The sequence below is a fragment of the Rhododendron vialii genome, chromosome 9a (genome assembly GCF_030253575.1).
Source record: "Rhododendron vialii isolate Sample 1 chromosome 9a, ASM3025357v1".
NCBI lineage: Eukaryota > Viridiplantae > Streptophyta > Magnoliopsida > Ericales > Ericaceae > Rhododendron > Rhododendron vialii.
Window position 1 is genome coordinate 39,030,616 of NC_080565.1, and position 20,174 is coordinate 39,050,789.

The following is a 20,174-nucleotide window of genomic DNA, read 5'->3' on the forward strand; positions in this document are numbered from 1 at the left end:
ACCCACGGTAAAACCCGTCAACATAACAATCTCGAACCGCGAAAAAACCTCCAAAATCAAATCATATACTGAAGGAGAAACCCCAAAACCCATCTCAATCGTCAGAGAATAAGCTGATTTACAAACGAATTTGGACATCCAATATTTGCTTACACTAATAAACCCAGTGTAGGACCCATCGAGATAACGATCTTGTAACATGAAACACCCAAATCAATACCGATATTCAAAGGGGAAAACCAAAACCAATTCCAATTCACGTAAAACTCAACTGAATTGTGCCTTCAACCGAATCTAAAAATCCGAACTTTGCTAAAAACAAACAAGTTCGTGTATACGTGAATCTGATTACCGATAAACGGAAGAAGGATGATCGAGCGAAGGCTTCCAGAGAAGTCACGAGAGGGGACTAGAGAGAGGTGCTTTCTCCCTCGGCTGTCGAGCAGCTCGAGCTTCAGATCCAGAGAGACAGAAACGTAAACTGGGCGCGTGTCTAAGGCTCCGTTCGGAAAGGTTGAATAAGTACTTATTATTTTTTAAGAAGGCAATTTCGAACTCAAAAATTATGTACTTACACAAATAATTTTTCTATCAATATGGATCTTATTTGATAGATTTCATTGAGATCTTTAATACGGTGCAAAAAAAATTGAAAAATTATTTTTCATTTACATTATTTTTAAGTTTGAAAATATGAAATAAATACTTATTTTTTAAGAAGGTGTTCTGGAACGGGGCCTAAATTCCGTTTTCCTGTTTTAACCCTGTGTAAAAGAAAGTTAGGCCAGTTCGGCTCGGCTAAATAAAAGAAGTGACTTTTTTTTTTATTTAAATTTTTTTAGTATTTATTAATTTTTTTGTCAATTTTTTTGTTTTTATTTAAAAAAATTGATTTTGATTTTAATTTTTTACTTTTTAGATGCAATTATCTTAAAAAAATTGACGAAAAACTAATAAATACTAAAAAAATTTAAATAAAAATAAAAAAATAAACCACTTAACTTATTTAGCCAAACGGGAGCTTACCTCAGCAACAAAAGGATATGGTTGTCCAATAAACTCCGGCGGCGGAGGCTTGGTCACATTGCCTGTTTCAAAAGAAACATAGTATCGGATCAAAAAACAGAAACATAGTTAATAAGTCCCATGTCAAAAATAAAATAAAATAAAAAACATAGTAAGAAATTCATGGGAAAAGTTATTAGCACAATATTTTACACATTTTGTGCTCATCATATGTGGTTATTATTCGTAAATTCATAATATGTTATTTTACAACAATCTAGAAGGTATTGAAGAAAGTCTTATCTTACTAGCTAATTTGGGTGTTCGGCTAATAAGCCACTTGGCTTGTTTTTTTGTTCTTATTCAATTTTTTTTTCATTTGTTAGCTTTTTTTAATCAATTTTTTGCGTCTTCATGACAAGAGGAATCTAAAAAGTAAAAAATTACAATCGAAATCCAATTTTATTTGAATAAAGACGAAAAAATTGACTTATTGGCTTATTTTTGTCTTTATTCAAAAAAATTAGGTTTCGATCGTAATTTTTTCTTTTTTGGTTCCTCTTGTCATAACGAAACAATAATTTCCAAAAAATGACGAAAACTAACAAATGCGATTTTTTTTTGAATAAAGACAAAAAAAAACCACTTAGTTTATTTAGCCGAACAACTTTAAATCACAAACTCCAATATATCTATGTATAGATGAATTTTTGTTATAAGAAATTCGAATTATACAAAGAATTACCCCTTAATTCAGCTTATCTTATGAGCTTTTTAAGATCTCTAAATAGTCCCCTCAAGCTAGCTACAAAAGATCATATGCCTATGTATTTGTGAATTCTCTTGAATCTAAGGGGTTGCCATTTGTGGTTAAGTCGTGTGACTTATGGGCTTACTCCCTCCTTAAGTTTCAAATATGAAATAATTATAAATTTTTCCAGTTCATACGGAACTTTGATGACTTTAATTGAGTTCCTTAAAAGAGCATAACCATTATAATAAGCAAATGGGTGTAGATAAGCAAATTTAACAATAATGTTAAAAAAATACCCCACACTGTAAGGGTATCCACAATACTATAATCAAAAATTGATAATCAAATGTTTCCACATCATCTTTTGATTATTCATTTAAGAGATTGTTAAGATTAACAATGTAGATATCCACAATGACATAATCAAAATTGGATAGCCAAAACTTGTCATATCATTTTTTAGAACTACAAAAAATAAAAAACTGTGAACAGTGGGAAATAGTTTGAAAACTAATTAAAACTATTTACTATAAATAGAAAATAGTTTTTGAAAAAAAGAGTTGTGTTTTAAATAACTGTTTTCTAAAAAAAACTTTTTAGTAAAATAATTTTTTCGAAAATATTGTTCGAAAAGAAAGAGAGCAAGGAAAAGGGAAGAGAAATATAATATTTTTGTATAATGATTGGTGTATTTGATTGAAAATATGTAGAGTCTATTAAATTTGGTTATTGTCAAAAAATTGCTAATTTTGGTTATTCAAAGCCCATAATTTGATTATTTCTAAGGAGATTGTTAAGTTTGATTTTAGTATTATGAGCCATATTTTGCACCAACATTGTTAACTTTAAAAACCTTTTGCTTTTTATTATAGTAATATGGATACTCTAATAAGCAAAGTTACAAGTCTTTTAGAGCATCCACAATGTAATAATCAAAATCAAAAGATTACTAAAATTAGCAATGTGTGCTTAAAAAAATGTTCATATTGTAATAATTAAAGTTAGCAGCCTCCTAACCAATAATCAAACTTGGGTATTTGAATAATCAAAAGTAAACAATGTGAGACTTCACATTGCTAACTTTAGCAACCCTCTAAATGAATAATCAAAAGCTGACGTGATAAGTTTTGATTATTCACTTTTGATTATTACATTGCAGATGCTCTTAGCAAATAACCAAATTCCACCAATTCCATAACCAAACTTAACAACTTTTACTAATAATCAAAATTCAATAACTCAAAAACTCCTCATATTGGAATCGAGACGAATAATTTGGTGTGGTCGGGTGCGTGATTGGAACTCATTTTCGATCAAACAAATGTGCATGATGTATTGTAGGGGCTTTTTTGGTTAGGGATGTAAAAATAACCAATGTGGAAGTAGGAGTTGTTAAATTTAATTATAGACTAAATGGATAATTAAATGTTGACGTGACACATTTTGATTATTAATTTTGATTATTATCATTGCAGAGGCTCTAACACCCCCTAAATGTGCCCACTCCTTACCAGAGGCCGAACACATAAATGCATGTGCAAGTCGAATTGGGACCGAATATTAATGGACCAAGTTGATCCAAGGATTGACGGTCCAAAGTCCAAACTCCAAAACGGGCCAACAATTGGTCGGCCCAGTCTAATTTCATTGACGATCCACTCAGATCAGATGCAGCAGAAATGTTACCGTAGAACCGACGTAGAGACACCGGAGTCGAGACTCGAGTGCGAGAGAGAGGGAGAGAAGATGTTTGTACGGATGGTAGCGAGGCCGTTGATGGTCAAGGTGAAGGAGACGACGGGGATCGTGGGGCTAGAAGTGGTGCCGAACGCGAGGGAAGTACTGATAAGTCTGTACGGGAAAACCCTAAAGGAGATCCAGACGGTGCCGGAGGACGAAGGGTACCGGAAGGCCGTCGAGAGCTTCACGCGCCACCGCCTCAAGGTCTGCCAGGAGGAACAGGATTGGGAGACGATCGAGAAGCGCCTTGGTTGCGGCCAGGTTGAAGAGCTCATCGAAGAGGCTCAGGACGAGCTCCAGCTCATCGCCAAGATGATCGGTTTGTACATTCCAATGCTCTCTCTCTCTCTCTCTCTCTCTCCCCCTAGTTTTATGTATTTTCTCTGTCTTTGTGTTGAATAATTTGGGGCCAATTGCGATTTCTGGGACAATGTAGGAAAGCCGAAAACAATAGGAAGTAGACTCGAGTATTAGGGCTAGGTGGTGCAAGTTAATTTTAGCTAATTATGTTTTTGTTTTTATCTTTAATTAAACGAAAATGATAACACTGGACACACACACTCTCTCTCTCTCAGTAGATGCCCGGGCACACACGAGCAATGTGTGTTATGCAAAAGATTGAAATTGAAAAATCTTGAAATTGAGATTATTCTGTGATGAAATCTTGGATGTGAAAATAGAAACGATGGGTGATGGGCACTTAAGATTCCTCCCCCCCTTCACAAACCCCCCCCCCCCCCCCCCCCCCCCTTTTTCTAGGCAGTTTATTTAGGTAGTGAAGGGTAGTTTTACCAGTTTGTTAGCTAATTATGTTTTTGTTTTTATCTTTAATTAAACGAAAATGATAACACTAAACACACACACACACACACACTCTCTCTCTCTCTCATTAGATGCCCGGGCACACACGAGCAATGTGTGTTATGCAAAAGATTGAAATTGAAAAATATTGAAATTGAGATTATTCTGTGATGAAATCTTGGATGTGAAAATAGAAACGATGGGTGATGGGCACTTAAGATTCCCCAACCCCCCCCTCCGTTTTTCTAGGCAGTTTATTTAGGTAGTGAAGGGTAGTTTTACCAGTTTGGAAAAAAAGGGGGCCGACTGAGTCTCAAAACTGTTCAGACCAAAAAAGTTGTTTCCTTGCTTTTTTGGTAAGCCGTTATGGTGGTGAAAAGAAAATAGATGAATAAAAGCATCTCCAACCCATACTCCATAACTCCAAATCTCCTCAATTCCTCCATTTTGGAGGAATTATGCATTCCAACCCATCCTCTATTCTTACCTCCATTTTGGAGGATTGATTTTCATCCTCTTTATTTGGAGTACCAAAAATTTATGGAGGATCTCCTCCATTTCACTCTTCATCTTTTTCATAGCTCATTTTAATCATCAAACTAGTTTTGGTAGATTTATCTTTTGTAAAATTGGTACTAATTAAAAGATAATTACATTATCTTTAAAATCGGGGTGGCTCCGGAGACCCTTAAAAAAACCTCTTAAAAAATCCTCAAAATCTTAATCTCCTAATTCCCTATCAAATTTTCATGATCCGAACGTGATTTTAAGGGTGCTCGCGAGAAATTGGCAAAAAAAATAATGGGAAGGGCTTTATTTGAGCAGTTTTTTGTTGAACCGTTCAATAAAGTTCAATAAAAAACTGTTCGGATGAAGCCCTTCCCGGTCATTTTTTTTACTTATTTCTCGCGGGTACCCTTAAAATCACGTTTTGATTATATTGAGCGGCTCGGATCATCAAAATTCGATCGTGAACTTGAAGGGGTTTTTTTAGAGGTCTTTTTAAAGGTCCCTGGAACCGCCCTGCTTTAAAATAAGACCAATCTTGAGTATTTATTTATAAAAATAAAAATTGCTTGTATTGGAGGTGCAAGTTAATTTCAGCTAGTTATGTTTAGTCATTAATTAAATTGCTTGTATTGCGAATCTGTCATTAAGTAATTTGAAGTATTACTGTTACTGTCAAACAGAGCAGAATTTGCATGACCCAGTTCTAGATTAGTTACCTGTATGTTCTATCCCATAATGGATAATGTAACTATGTTCTAAAAGAGATGCACAATCTTGAGAAATGCTTAAACCATTGAACAATGTCCCATGAATAACTTCGATACAGGTGTGAAAGTGCAAGTGTTCAGAAATGTGCAAGTGCATAGAAACATGAGACGTGTATTTGAAATTCGAAGCTTTATGGCACTGTTCAGACTTCAACTGCTGCCTACTGAGCCGTGGTTAGCAGCCTTCAAATGTTCTTAAGAAGTCGGTCTTGGAATTTTAAGCTGTCTAAAATTTTCAATCAAGTACCTATAGTTCTAAAATGACCTCTTTCATGTTTTTGGGGAACCAAAATTGGGGTTAAGATTGGATTGTATAGCAGTTGAAATAGAAAGGTTGAGTTTGTAGTTTTGCCTTTGTGCTAGTTTTCCTGGCAACGAAGAGTTACAGTTTATAGAAGTGCTGTCTACTTGATATGGGAGTGATCATTAGTGTGGGAATACTGGCAAGCTTGCATTTGACGGCTTTATTCCAAACCCCTGGTTTAGTAGAAGGGTGGGAGAATTTCTGTTCATCCAGGGGTTAATTTCTGTCATTAGGAACACATTTTGTGTTGGGATGATGCATCATGTGAGCGTAGTTTTGGTTGGTAAGTGAAGTGGACTTGAACTCGAGTCTCTTATTTATAGCAACATCTATGTTGCTATCAGCTATAATCTTTTGATATCAGCTAGAATCCCCAATCAATATTGTTCTGGTTTGAGATAGGATGCAGTTACCCGTCAAATACAAAATTGCATGCGCTTGATCTCGAACAACTCATACAATTAACACTAATTCATATAATTCTAAACCTCAGTTTCAAATTCTCTTGAAAATGGACACATCCCAGTAAGGAAGACCGCATCACATGCATGTAACTCATCTTTTGATTCCTCTTAAGTCAACTACTTCACATTAATCGATACAGCATAAGTGACAAAGTACTCTGAAAAATTCTAGATATCTATGATTGCAACTGCATGTTGTGGAAGATGGAAATATTTAGGTATGATAATATAAGAATACCATGTATATTATGTGGATACTTTGATTGGGTTTACATCCTATACCTGGAAGTGTGAGAACTTGGACTTATTTCTGTTGGGTTCAGCCATCTGCAGAATTATGAGTTTTGTATATTGATATTGGATTGCACAGCGGACTACTTTCGGACACTTGGTTAGGATTGTCCAAGAAGTTTTGGTGTCTAACATTCAGAAGACTACTTTTAGAAGTTTCGTCTAGTTTTGCATTTTCCCTACAATGAGCAGATGTCATCAGCAAATCATGTTTTAATCTATTCCAAATTTGCAGAAGCTTCTTCAAGAGCTTGATTCTTTTCTCCTATTGGAAGTTGAAGTGTTGGGAACAAATAATAGGTGTCGTTGCTCAACTTTATCCGGATATCCTAAGCATGTATTGAAGCATGTGAACATATATGTAAGATCTGCAAGAATATTGCAGCATTTTAACAAGGTTACAAAAATTCTATGCCTATACTTGGAAAGTAGGTATTAGTTCTGTGACTTCTGTCTTTTGGGTCGCTTAAGCATCTGGAAGTTTGTTTTATGGTACAGTTGATTATATAGGTTTACGGAACCACCTTTGCTTTTGGTCCTAGAAAGAGTCCGCCAGTGCTGAAGTAAAAGTAGTGCACATGTATAACGCAGGACAACATTTTGTCAAGCTCTCCTCTTCCAAGTGCGTTAGCATTATGTATCTTTGTGTTGGATGGCAGAGTGGGATCCATGGGGTGTGCCCGATGACTACGAATGTGAAGTAATCGAGGATGATGCACCAGTTCCAAAACATATTCCCCTGCACCGACCTGGTCCTCTCCCTGAGGAATTCTACAAGACATTGGAGTCTGTTACTACCGGCATGTTGCAGGATATGATTGCACTCTCAAAAAAGGATGGACCTGCAATAACCTCTGGGGGGTTGCTACCAAAGGTGTAATAGGATGCTTGTCACTCGTTCCAGATATTTAGAAGGAAGTTGTATCCTTGCTACCCTTTGGTTTTCTTAGTTCTTGTTCCTAAAATATGTATGGGTTTGTTTGTTCTAAAAAGATTTGTTTGCTGTTAGGATCACAGCTTGAACCATTGGTTAATATAATAATCTTCGCTTGAGCAGGTGTTGGGGAGAATTCTACCTTTCTTTCTGTTTTCAGCTCTTCTTCTCCTTCTTCTTCTTCTTCTTTTTTTTTTCCTCGTGGAAATGAATAAACGAGTATTACTGGCTTTCTCGCCTCGCCCCAGGAATGATCTTTTGTCATGCACACAGGATTTTGAGGGCTGTCTGATATTCTTCTCGTGTTCCTTGTGACTGCGTTTGTAGTTACCTCTATTCTGGTGGAGTCATTTTGGTTTTGATGTCTTAATATCCTAGTAAGACAACATCGGATGAAGTGTAATTGAGTTACAATTGGAACCAAATTCCAGGACCCTTGTTGTGGCCCTTGTGGTAGTGGGTATTTCGAGTAACGAATTGTTCTTGCTATATTGTTGTTCCATCCACTTGTTTGGTTTGCGTTTTGAGGGTTTTTTTTGAAAGTAATGAGTAGAAAGAGATAGATAGAGAAAATTTATTGGAGTCCGTGCTCAGAAATTTTGAGATCTCAAAATGAACAAGGCAAGATCTTTGATTTGATTCCATGCCAGGTTTTCACCATAATCAAACGGACCCAAAAATAACTACATTGGCTTCAAATCCTCAAAGAGGAGTAGGCTCAAACACTAGAAATTGCAAAAATAATAATAATTATAATAACATTTTTCTGATGTTAGATTATAATAAAAATAATACAGAATTATTATTGCATTGATAAAGTTCTAATATTTAACTAAAAAAACATAAATAGATCTTGAGACAAAAAACACCCATAAACGCAAAAAAAAAAAAAAAAACCCCTTTAGGTAAAACTCATACCCAAATTTTTTTGTAGATAATGCTCAAATTTAAAATTCAACGAACGTTTGGTTTCAACTCAATTCGACTTTCTGAATCTATCCTCTTTCTCTTCTTATCCAACGGTCGACAAGAGAAACAAGTTCTCTCTATGTTAGAAATGTCCTAGAAAGGAAAAAAAAAAAGAAAAAGAAAAAGAAAGAGAAGAAGCTATATTCTATTGGAGTATTGGTAATTTGGCAGTGTTATTTCCCAACTTTAATTTGTAGTTAAATTTGTATGGCATTTTTTTTTAGAAAAATGATATTGACATTTTAAAAATCAATAGAGACATTCCAAAATCAGTGTAATTTTAAAGTTAATTTTTTTATTTTTTTAAGTGCTTCTATAAATTTTTGAGCTGTCAATATCTTTTTTCTTTTTTAATTGCCTTTAATTGACTTTAGCAAAGTGTTTGAGTTTTTATTTTTTAATCAAAGGAGACTCTACTACTACTAGTCTTCTCTCTCGCGCTCTTTATACGGAGTACACTACCGTTCTGCAATTATTGCCGCAAGTCAAGAATTTTCTTCTCCCTCTCTCTCATGGCGTCCGATCTCGAAACCAGGGCGAAAGAGGCGTTTATCGACGACCACTTCGAACTGGCCGTTGACCTCTACTCTCAAGCCATTGCTATGGAACCTACGAACGCCGAGCTCTTCGCCGATCGTGCTCAGGCCAACCTTAAGCTCAACAACTTCACTGGTATCTCTTCTTCTAAATTTCGTTCATAAATCATACTTTTTTCGTCCGTTAAGTACAATAGTTTCGACTTGATCAAGCCAATTCGTGGTACTTAGCTTGACTTGGTACATACTCAACTGTTCTTTCGTCATCGGCCCAAATAACAGAAATCTCGCGAGTTGATAGTTTTTGCGTCTTTTATTTCTGTGAGTGTTCATATGGGATATGGCTACCTCAAAAATCTTTTGATATGTTTTTTCTATCTCTGCGGTCAATGTTTGGACTGCAGAGAGCAGTACGTGGAATTTCAGCCGTACTAGTGGTTAGATTTTGTTGAAAGACTCTTCTTGGGAAGAATAATTTCTTGTCGCGAAGAGTCTCTTTAAAATTTGAATCATTTGATTGCTGAGATGAAAAGATGAGATGAGACTGCAAAGGGTTCTCTGTAGCTCAATTGCAGAGAAGCCGGATCCTTTTTCCACCTCACCGTTGCAAATGAAGAGTTTTCGAGGTGCCGACAAAACCAGGTGAAAGTGAAGAGCCGTCCTTGGCAAAATCTTAAACTAGAAAGCTTTTCTACGTTGCTAATTTATCTTTGCCCAGATTTCCTTGCAATTTGGGGGTCTGGTTAAGCGTTGGTTTTGATATCCTCGTAGGGGAAGAAAGTTTCCACGAGTGAATTAGGATAAGGCTTTTGGGTAGAGATAGAGGTTTTCGATCTGTATGATGAACAAAATATATGGCTAGCTAAATGACATGCTATTGCTAAAATTTGGCATCAAGCTCAGAAAAAGTTCTCCAATGGCTGGATAAGTTCACCAACCGGCTATCGGTGCATCTTTTTCCAAATTTGGCACATGATTTCTCAATTGCTACTTTTAGCAAGACCACCTCTCTCTCTCTCTCTCTCTCTCTCTCTCTCTCTCTCTCTCTCTCTCTCTCTCTCCACACGCGCGTGTGTCCTAGCATGGGCCCTATAAATGCCCTCTAGTTTGGATATTTTGCGAACAAAATTCCAGTATTGCATTGAGCAACATTACTAAGATATGGCGATTTGTCAATACTATTGCTAAATGATAGCATTAGCTAGTCTTCAAAAAGAAAAAATGAAACCCTGTTTGCTGTCTTGTATTGAATTTTATGTTTTGGCCTTTTTTTGTTGCTAAACATGTTTTGGCCTTTTGGTCACATCAAGGGCTGATTTTGGTACTATGATGTGGGTGTTTACTTGATTTTTCTTAGGTTTTGGGCTTTAACCTGCAGATTTGAAAACATTTGAATTTCTTTTCAGCAGGTTTAAGATTTTGTCTCCCTATTTTTTTCACATTTTTGCATTTGGTTGCACTTTGTTAACTTTTCATTGGGCAATTGCCTTATATTCGAAATTCTTTCATGCCTGTTTTCTTTTGGTAGTAGTACTATAACCATCTGCTAGTGATACTTGTACAATTTTCTAAGCTGGTTATTAATCCACTTTTTTATTTTATTTTATTTTTTATAAGCAGAGGCTGTTGCTGATGCCAACAAAGCAATTGAGTTGGACCCTTCAATGGCCAAAGCATACTTGCGTAAGGGGTGAGTTACATGCAAGGTTGAACTTTGTCGTAATATTGATGGGATCTGCTGTCCGCACATATATTTCGTGCTCTACTGCCATTCCTTTTGCCTGGGAAAATTTTATGGAACTGTTATGTATGCGTTGGGTTGAATCTAAGGCCAAAAGTGGGATTCTGGTGAAAGCTTTTGTTGGCTGCACATGCCGCTGTGCAGCCCAACTGTTGATTTCCGTTTTTTAGTAGATTATTTGACATACTACACGTGCCACCGTTCATTCCGTTGCCTTGTTGAGAGTTATGACCCACTTCTGTCAGTTGCTTATCCTTGTAAACTAGATCTAACCTTTTCTGTACATCACTTATTGATTTACTTTGGATCACATAGTGTTGATTTACTATGTTTGTTTCTATATTTTCCTCCTTTCATAATCCCTTGTTTCATCGTACAGCAATGCATGTATCAAGCTTGAAGAATATCAGACAGCTAAGGCTGCCCTGGAAGTAGGTGCTTCTTTAGCTCCAGGAAATGCAAGATTCACTAACTTTATAAAAGAATGTGACGAGCACCTTGCAGGTTCTTTTTTGCTTATCCCTAAACATTGCTGCTGTCAAATGGAACATTTATTCAAAGACTTTTTTCCTAAACCCTTGTACAAGGTGTGTTTTAAGTGCAAAATGGGAATTTTAAAAGTCTTCTAATTATTGAATATTATGATCTCTCTCTCTCTCTCTCTCTATATATATATATATATATATATATATATATATATATACACACACACACACACACACACACACACAAATGTCTGAACATCGACATACTGTTATAGTAGATCATAACCTCTGGAATCCAGTGGTACTATATAATATCAAAACATGAAGAGGATAACTAAATATCGGGCATTTCCTATGTATTGTTATGACAGTTTCTTTTGGAGGTCACACATAATATTCTTATATGTAAGAGATGGGAGGACGATTTAACTACTACTGCTTCTACTTCAACTTCTTTTAAGTCTCATTGGTGGATTTTCATGCATGATCAGTGGAAAATGCTGAGCTACCCAAGCAGTCTTTGGAAAAACCTACAACTGATGGTGCTATTTCTCCTGCTTCTGAATCAACGGATAAAACTGTTGAAACTACACAAGATTCTAAGGCAGTGGTTTCATCTGTCAAACCACCAAAATACAGGTAATGGCTTCTCATTGTGTTTACCTGATTTGTGCAACTTCTGTAGTTAACCATAGATCTTGGTACTCTGTTGCTTATTTGAAATTTCCTAGGATATGAGTGCCTTCATACTTTCACAATGTTTGTGATGCGTTAAAACATCAACACTTGAGCTCCTTTTAACTGTTCAATTGTTTTACAATATGTTGCGATACAATTATGTACTGCAATTATAGATATTATGTTCATCCAATGAACAACCTTTCTGCAGGCATGAATTTTACCAGAAGCCAGAGGAAGCAGTGGTTACTATATTTGCAAAGGGTGTACCACATAGCAGTGTTTCAGTTGACTTTGGTGAACAAATTGTACGTTGACATAATTGATGATTTCCTTTCTTCATATGTTTTCTGTTAATAAAAAGCATAAATACTACAGAGGTGTTTTCTTCTACGGTCTTTTTATTTAGACTATTGGAGTAATCATGTGCTGACGTTGTGCAAACATTTCCTTCCTTTTCTCTTTACTGTTCTTCTCTTTGGTGCTTCTCAGCTAAGTGTCACAATTGATGTCCCTGGTGAAGATGCATACACTTTTGTACCTCGGTTATTTGGAAAGGTAATGCACAACTTTTTGTTGTTACTCCTTGGTCAATGTGGGGACCATGCTCAATTGAACAAAGTTTGAAAGCTTGTTGTAACAATGATAACAGTGTTTTCTACAAACTTAAATGAGGAACGCGGTAAAAAAATGTCTGTGTAGCAAGTCTATAATCTGTGTGGTGGCTTGTCAAACCCAAAGTAACTCAGACTGTGTTCGTTTTGGGTCTCAACACCCAACTCCTCTCTTTGTGCACGGTCCCCAATAAATTTTCTCTATCTCTCTCTCTCCCCTCAGTTCCCTTGTTGACTATAATGTTCCAGTGAAGTATATATATAAATTTCCATGCATTGGCAGAAGTTGCACTCTTGATGACAGCCTTGTGTTTCGTTGGACAGATAATACCTGCAAAGTGCAAGTATGAAGTCTTGTCTACAAAGATTGAAATCCGTCTTGCAAAAGCTGAAGCCATACATTGGACGTCTCTTGAATTCAGCAAGGATATTACTGTTTTACAGAAGATAAACGTATCCACAGGTAGCTTAGCGTATTTGCAAATGTGGTTATCTTATAACTGGACCAGATGTCAAAATAGGAGATGATAATTAATTGATCAACTGGTGTTGCCCAACATACATTGTTTATGACTGTAAGAATCCTCAGGATGTATAAGCTCGCATGGTATTGCATCTCTCATCTTGTGGGCTTTGGACCTGATGGATATGTAACTCTGACCACTAAGTTTTAACCAAAAATGTAAGATACGTGGTCACTTGGTATTTAGAGTCCAATCTTTTTTTAAATGCAGGTAACCAAACAGGGCCTAAAGATACAAAATTATTGGGATTGGTATACTTGATTTCTTGCTAAATGATGACATCATGAAATGCCAATAAATTTTGTTTTCCTAATTTTGTTATGGCTGAGCTAGGTATTTCTGAATCGGCCAGAAAAATATAAAAAATGAAGACCCCGTTCGTTTAAGGATTTTGGATTCTAATCATTATCCTATTTCCTTTGAATCATTACTCTCATTTTTCTCTCTATGTCTCTCCAATCATTACCTCTATTTCCAATCTATTACTCTATTTTTCTTTACACTCATTACTTTCAAATCCAAAATCCCAAAACGAATGGGGTCGAAAAGTCTAGGACCCTATCTGGTTAGGTTCGAAAAGGTCCCAGCATAGAGTCTAGGACTAATTGACTTCATTAGCTCTTCCACTCTAAATCTCGGTCCCGGTTAAGGAGCTGATACCACTTGCATTTTCTAGAAGATGGTTATTGGATATGTAGAGTTCTGTAATCTTTGCCTTCTGAGTTCTTGAAATTATAATGGGATTTCATGTTCATGCTCTGTCTTCCCCTGCAGAATTGCCTATTTCATTTATGTGCTTTTTGTTAGCTTTTCTCAATTGGCTTCTTATGCATTTTGTAGTTGCTAAAAGACCTTCTTACCCTTCCTCAAAGCCAGGAAGAGTAGATTGGGATTCACTGGAAGCTCAAGTTAAGAAAGAGGTACGCCTGGTAACTTTTGAGGAAGGATGTCCTAAGGGGCTCTTAATTCAACACTTCTCAAGTTTGTTAGAGTTAAAATCCATCGATAGTAAGAACTTTCAAATTATGGGCATGCTCACTGGTAATTTGCATGACAGGAGAAAGAAGAAAAGTTAGATGGAGATGCAGCTTTGAATAAATTTTTCAGGGGCATATATCAAGATGCTGACGAGGACACTAGACGAGCCATGAGAAAATCTTTTGTAAGACTTACAATCACTTTACATTAACATCATGTAGTGGGACTATAGATACGCTTTTATCTTCAAACGCAGATTCGTGAAGTGTTTTGCAAAATTGATTTCGAATAAACTGCAACCAGATGAAACAAAATTTCGTCTTGGATGATCACAGACCGGGTGCTTTCTATTTATTTTTGACAATCTGGTTGGCTATTCTACAGGTTGAATCGAATGGGACAGTTTTGTCCACAAACTGGAAAGAAGTGGGATCCAAGAAGGTGGAAGGAAGCCCTCCGGAAGGCATGGAGGTGAAGAAATGGGAATATTGAACTCTTTCTCCAGTTGGATGCACTGTAATACTGGGGTGGGATATTTTTTGCCTATAATTTTTGTGAAGCTCCATTGGAGAACTCTATTAAACTTGGATGCGTGCGTGCCTATCATTTTTTGATTATATATTCGATTCATCAAGGGTTTGTTCTGTTGAGACCTCTATTTTTCCTTTTTCTTTTTTGAGGAACGAGACCTATATTGTGTGTTGTGGAGTCTGTGGACAATTCTTGTTTTTCCATTTTTAATCCGTTGATTAGTAATGTGTTTGATCTTGTTCTTTCTCTCCTTTTCTCCTTTTTGGTTCGATTTACTACAATTCCTGTATTTGGCTTCTTTTTTTTTTTTTTTTTCTGGAGTACTTTTTTATATGCTTCGAGTGTGATTTCACGGTTTTTCTTTCAATATGAAAAAAATCGAAAGATGCTAAAAAAAATACAGCTATATAAAAAGCCAAGATCTTGGGGAATAAAAATTTTCATTGAGGGGTTATATAATTTTTTCCATTTGGAAATGTTAACCGAAAGAAAAAATGCAATAGTATTGCATGAATGCGAGTTAAATTTTTTTTTGAAAATAGTCTGTTGTTAGACCTAAGTCACATTATGCACACGAGCGTGAAATATGTTTTTTTTTTGCCACCAAAAAAAAGAGCTTAAAATGAGAATGGTTAACAGGAGTGAAAATCATTTGGAAGAATTATGTGACAAAGTGGGACTACCATTCACTCAATGTAAAACAAATAGGAGAGCTTTATTTATTATTAGGTGTTAGAGTTAGAACGAGGAGACCAGAAGCTATCCATAGCCCTGGTCCCCTAAAGGGCCTGCCCTCTGTGGGGCTCGAACCCAAGACCTTCCACAAAGGAGAGGCAATGACTGACCAACTGCACTAAGCAGTGGTTGTCAATAGGAGAGCTTTATTTGAAACTTGAAAAAAGTGAGAGAAAAGAAGGGAAAATTAAAAAAATTTCTCTCCCATTATTTGGTTTGGAGAAAAAGAGGAGAGAAAATAGAAAAATCTAGAAGCGCAAATAGTCGCCTGTTTTCCTACCTCCATTTTCTCCCATTTTCCTTTCTCTTCCTCTCTCTCACTTTCTTCAACTTACAAACAAACAAACAAACAATGAAACAATGCGGATCAAAAAAAAAAAAAAAAAAACAATGAAACAAAGCATCAAGTCTTTGTCAAGTCCGTCCGACGTCGTATTAATACATACAAACAGTCGCCTGTTTTCCTTCCTCTCTTCTCGTTTGCACAGTTCGTAGTCTGAGCCATTAGCAAACCCACCAGGTTAGCTCTCTCTCTCTCTCTCTCTCTCTCTCTCTCTCTCTCTCTCTCTCTCTCTCTCATATTTACAGGCGTTACCATATTTCTTTGAATCGCACATCCGATTGATGTAGTTCTTGTAATCCAACATTTTTATGATTGCAAAACGTCACCAGAGATAGATCGAAATTTATATTACAGAAACTATTATCAATCGGATCTCTAGTGAGTTTTTGATTAAATGGATATCCTCTTAATTCAGCCAAAACCCTTTGTTTTCCAGCTGCCGAAATCCGATTCTTCAAAAAATCAGGAGAGAAATGCAATTCTTCGGAGGGTCAGAGATCAGTCCGTCGCCGCCGTTGCCGACGGCGTCGGGAAATAACGGCCACATGATGTACGTGTTCAATAGGAATGGGATATGTCTTTTTTACAGGGAATGGAATCGCCCTCTGCATACCCTTAATGCCCAGCAGGATCACAAGCTGATGTTCGGTCTGCTTTTCTCCCTCAAATCCTTGACTGCGAAAATGGATCCCACTAGGTTTGCTTTTCTTGTCCAAGTTTTTGTACTCAGACAAATTATGTTTGTTGGAGTGTTTTGATTTTCGTAGGAACGTAAAATTCTCGTTGTAAGTGCAACTGAGTTGTTGAAGAAACTTTAGATCCAACCCAAAACCAATAGCCAATGAGTGGAGAGATCTGTCGTGTTATTAAGTGGTCTCTCATTCCGTACCAAAGCAATGTGAGATTATTCTCTAACACCCCCTCATGTGCAGCGGCATTTAGGTTGGTCACGTGTAGCCACTTTTTGGTTTTAATTTGGAATGGAATGAACCCGCTCTAATACCATGTGAAAACTTTATATCCAACGCAAAATGAATTGAGAATGAGTAGAGAGGTCTCTCGTGTTATTAAGTAATCTTCCATTCCGTACCAAAGCAATGGGGGACTATTCTCTAACAGTTGTCACATAAAACAAAATATGGGATTCCTGGTTAGCTCGAGTGGTAAGAATGGAGCACAACTCTCTAGTTCGACTCCCCCTAATATGGAAAATCCTTTGAGCCACCCTCTCTTCAATCAGAGGCTCGAGCAAAATGGCTGTCATAGGGTGCCCTGGATTATGGTGCGGCAGTGCAACCTAAGGTTGCAGTTGGAGGGGCTCGGGTTTTTAAACGAAAGAAATTGGGTTTGTTGCACTCATTAAAATAAACCGGAGACGAGCAGTCATGGAGCTGCATCCTTATTCACCTGGTCTGATAGATAACAAATGGATAGAATGTTATTGGATAAACTGCACTTGGTTTTAATGCATAATGTGGTACGTAAGAAGATCCTTTCTGTAAAAAAAATTTGAATGTTTCATGGAATGCCCAAACCTTAGTTGTAGGATCCTTCTATTTGGGCGAAGAATCGGCACTGGATCCTCGGTCCCATGCTTCCAAGACAGAATCTCACTCCCAACTAGGACAGAACCTCTCAAGCATATGAATTCCAATAGAAACAAAAGAAGAAGTACAAAGCAAGAGAAAATATGTAAAACCATAGATACTAGAAACACATGAACTCAAACATTAACCATTTCTATGTATATATGTTACTATGCATATTTTATAATACATTAACTCAAACCTTAACCATAAATGAATGCAAATTTATGTTTTCAAGCCAAATAGAATGTTAACTCTGTTATATATGCATCTGTGTTTTAAATATATACGATATAAAAAATATATACATAGGTGCTCCCAACCTTAGGAACTTCTAGGTGCCTCCGCTCCCCAGCACCCGCTCCTGGCCCAAACACGGTTTTCATCATTTTGTCACATAGGTTGCTCTATATCTGTGCTTCAAATTGCAAGTATTTAGTATTCTCTATATGAGTACTTTGTTTTGAGATGGATTACAAATTTCGTGGCTTCTGTTTAGGTGCTAGATGAGGAGTGAAGTCTCATAATCCATTCATTTTCAAAACTTGTTAGGATCTGGGGCCTTTTCTTCATTGATACGACAACGCTGTGCCAGTGATTTTGTTAATGAACTTTGTTCAAATTAATTGTTAGGTGATCATTGTTTAATCTTTTGGGCAGTGTGGACAAAGGAAATCTTGGGGTGCCTCAGTTACCTGGACAAGGGTGTTCATTTCACAGTTTTCGAACCAATACTTACAAACTGAGTTTTATGGAGAGTCCATCTGGGATAAAGGTCAGTGATGTCTTATCTTGCTACTGTTTATAGGGGAAGGTAGAATCTCAAATTTTAGTGGGGCTGTAATGTGCTCATTCTTGAGAAAGATTTCCATTTTGTGCTGTTTAAAGTTTCTGTGAAAGCACGACTCCTAGTGAATTATGTTGAGCTCCCAAATATGGATTTTGACTCTCACATGAAGCGGATATATAGTGGAAGTCTTTGAAATTGTGCTCCTACGAATGTTACCTGATGTACTCAGTGCAATGGGGAGCCTGTACCCTGGTTATCTTAGACAGTGGCTGAACGGGATAAAGGCTTATGCTCATTCTGATATATTGGTTGGGCATGACAAGTTAGTCCCTAACCGATAGAGTTTCTCTCCCCAAATCATGTGGGTCTTTTCAGTGCCCACCGTACAGTAATTTTAAAATTATTTTTCGAGTGGCCATGTGAAAAATCAGCTCAATCGCATAAGCACAGTTGCTTGATCATCCTGTATTGTTTTTGCCCTTATGGAATATTTTTTTCCCCAAATTACTTCGGCCCTTCCTATTCAGATAAGAGACGAGAGGACAGTACAGATGAGTTACAGATCCCTAAGAAGAGAAGGCAGGGGTCACAAGGACTGCAGTTGATGTTGATTATTATAAGAAAAAAAACTGACTGCAGTTGAAGCATAATTTTACCTAATTCATTCATCCAGTCTCTCCCTTTGACCTTTATCAAACTTATTTGAGGCTTTACTGGCACGGATTGCCCCAAACTGCGGAAGAGAGTGAATATATTTATGTCAACCTATCAAGTAGAAGAAGATCAACTCTGTTTGCCCTTATGGAACTTTATAGGATGGCCCAAGTTCTATATCGAACCTAACTATGTATTTTTTTGGTAAAAAAAACCTATGTTTTTATGTTGATTCATTTAAAGATAACGTTTGGGATCACGAGGCCTCTCTCTGTTTGCACCTTTGGTATTGACGAGCGTGAATAGTTTAATGGTATAATTTTACTTGTAATATTTGCTCCTTTGAGTGATTAGATTGTTCAAATGTCTCTTATTGCAGGACATAAAGTTCAGTACTTGCGTCACCACACAGGTTTCCCTTTATAATTTCGTTTAATTTGTCTGCAGATCATCCTTGTCACTCATCCTAGAACTGGTGATCTAAGGGAATCCCTGAAGTACATTTACAATCTCTATGTTGAATATGTTGTCAAGAATCCACTCTATAGTCCAGGAACTCCGATTAGGTAAGTAAATCGTTTTTCCCCTATTGAGAAACGCTTGTATGATGAACCTGTAAACTAAGGATTTTGATGGCTCGTTTCCACCTTGGGATTTTCTGCACAAAATCAGTTAGCAAGGTTGTTTTAAGAGATCCATTTTTATGCCCGAGGGGAGTTTTGTTGATCCTAACCAGATTGTATCTGTACTTGCTGTGTGCAGATGTGAACTGTTCGATTCAACGCTTGATCAGTACGTAAGAGGCCTTGGATAGGGTGTCAAGGTTCTGCTCTGCTACCATTCGGGGTTTAAAAAATACCTGTTCTCTGTCGGGAAAATTCTCTCGCTCTGGCCTTCAGGACATTTGTTTTACATAAAGGCTACCGAATCTACTTGTCAAACTCATTCCCCTTCTCAATTTTGTTTATTCAAAGATGTAGGATTTCATTCGTGAATGTGGGCTTATATTTTACCTTAGGCTGTATCTGGAGGGAAATCAACTAAAGAGTAAATCATGGGTGTTTGGATATGAAGAAAAATTTCATTTGGTACTTCTCCTTTTTATCCATCCCATTACATTACAGTGGATCTCTGTGTGCGGGTGTGCCTGGGCGCCCAGGCTTGTGCGTGTCCCTAGCTGTCTAAGGCAATTAATACAAATGGGTTTCTGTTTTCCTATTTTCCAAGGTTTTATTTTTCAGAAAGGGCAAAATTACCACCACTGCTTTTCGAGAAAAATCTTTCTTTTGACAAGAGCTCTAAACTACTAACAGTCAGCAAGAGCACATGCATAGATCTCAGGGACATAAAGAGCAAGGTAGTTCTGCTGCTTCTATCTCACTTCTCATCATAACATGATAACAGGGAATACAAGGTTGTTTTCTACCCCAGTTTAGGAGT

The 20,174-nt window shown here is 36.8% G+C and overlaps 4 protein-coding genes across 6 annotated transcripts in view; 3 read left to right on the forward strand and 1 right to left on the reverse strand.

Annotated features, from left to right (window-relative positions):
* LOC131300260 (dnaJ protein ERDJ2A-like) overlaps window positions 1-491 on the reverse strand; it is an 8,204-nt gene extending 7,713 nt beyond the window's left edge. The window contains exon 1 of the mRNA XM_058325997.1: window positions 353-491. The gene's annotated coding sequence lies outside the window, so the exon portion shown is untranslated. The remainder of the gene's footprint in view (window positions 1-352) is intronic.
* Window positions 492-3,308: 2,817 nt separating this feature from the next.
* On the forward strand, window positions 3,309-7,706 carry LOC131300261 (probable NADH dehydrogenase [ubiquinone] 1 alpha subcomplex subunit 5, mitochondrial). Its single transcript, XM_058325998.1, has 2 exons — window positions 3,309-3,818; window positions 7,296-7,706. The coding sequence occupies exons 1-2, from the start codon at window positions 3,323-3,325 to the stop codon at window positions 7,514-7,516; spliced, it is 717 nt and encodes a 238-aa protein (XP_058181981.1). The 5' UTR covers window positions 3,309-3,322; the 3' UTR covers window positions 7,517-7,706.
* Window positions 7,707-8,944: 1,238 nt separating this feature from the next.
* Window positions 8,945-14,872, forward strand: LOC131300262 (protein SGT1 homolog). The gene is made up of 10 exons (XM_058325999.1): window positions 8,945-9,211; window positions 10,696-10,765; window positions 11,196-11,320; window positions 11,793-11,940; window positions 12,191-12,287; window positions 12,472-12,537; window positions 12,918-13,056; window positions 13,958-14,037; window positions 14,175-14,279; window positions 14,480-14,872. The coding sequence occupies exons 1-10, from the start codon at window positions 9,052-9,054 to the stop codon at window positions 14,585-14,587; spliced, it is 1,098 nt and encodes a 365-aa protein (XP_058181982.1). The 5' UTR covers window positions 8,945-9,051; the 3' UTR covers window positions 14,588-14,872.
* Window positions 14,873-15,689: 817 nt separating this feature from the next.
* On the forward strand, window positions 15,690-19,825 carry LOC131300263 (uncharacterized). Of its 3 annotated transcripts, none has more exons than XM_058326002.1 (5): window positions 15,690-15,881; window positions 16,141-16,401; window positions 17,951-18,065; window positions 19,182-19,300; window positions 19,497-19,825. In XM_058326002.1, exons 2-5 carry the CDS (start codon window positions 16,178-16,180, stop codon window positions 19,546-19,548), a joined length of 510 nt encoding a protein of 169 aa, XP_058181985.1. In that variant the 5' UTR covers window positions 15,690-15,881; window positions 16,141-16,177; the 3' UTR covers window positions 19,549-19,825. The 3 variants fall into 3 exon arrangements, with proteins under 3 accessions (XP_058181985.1, XP_058181983.1, XP_058181984.1); XM_058326000.1 differs by having other exon boundaries at window positions 15,806-15,881; window positions 16,120-16,401; XM_058326001.1 differs by having other exon boundaries at window positions 15,880-16,401.
* The last annotated feature ends 349 nt before the right edge of the window (window positions 19,826-20,174 follow it).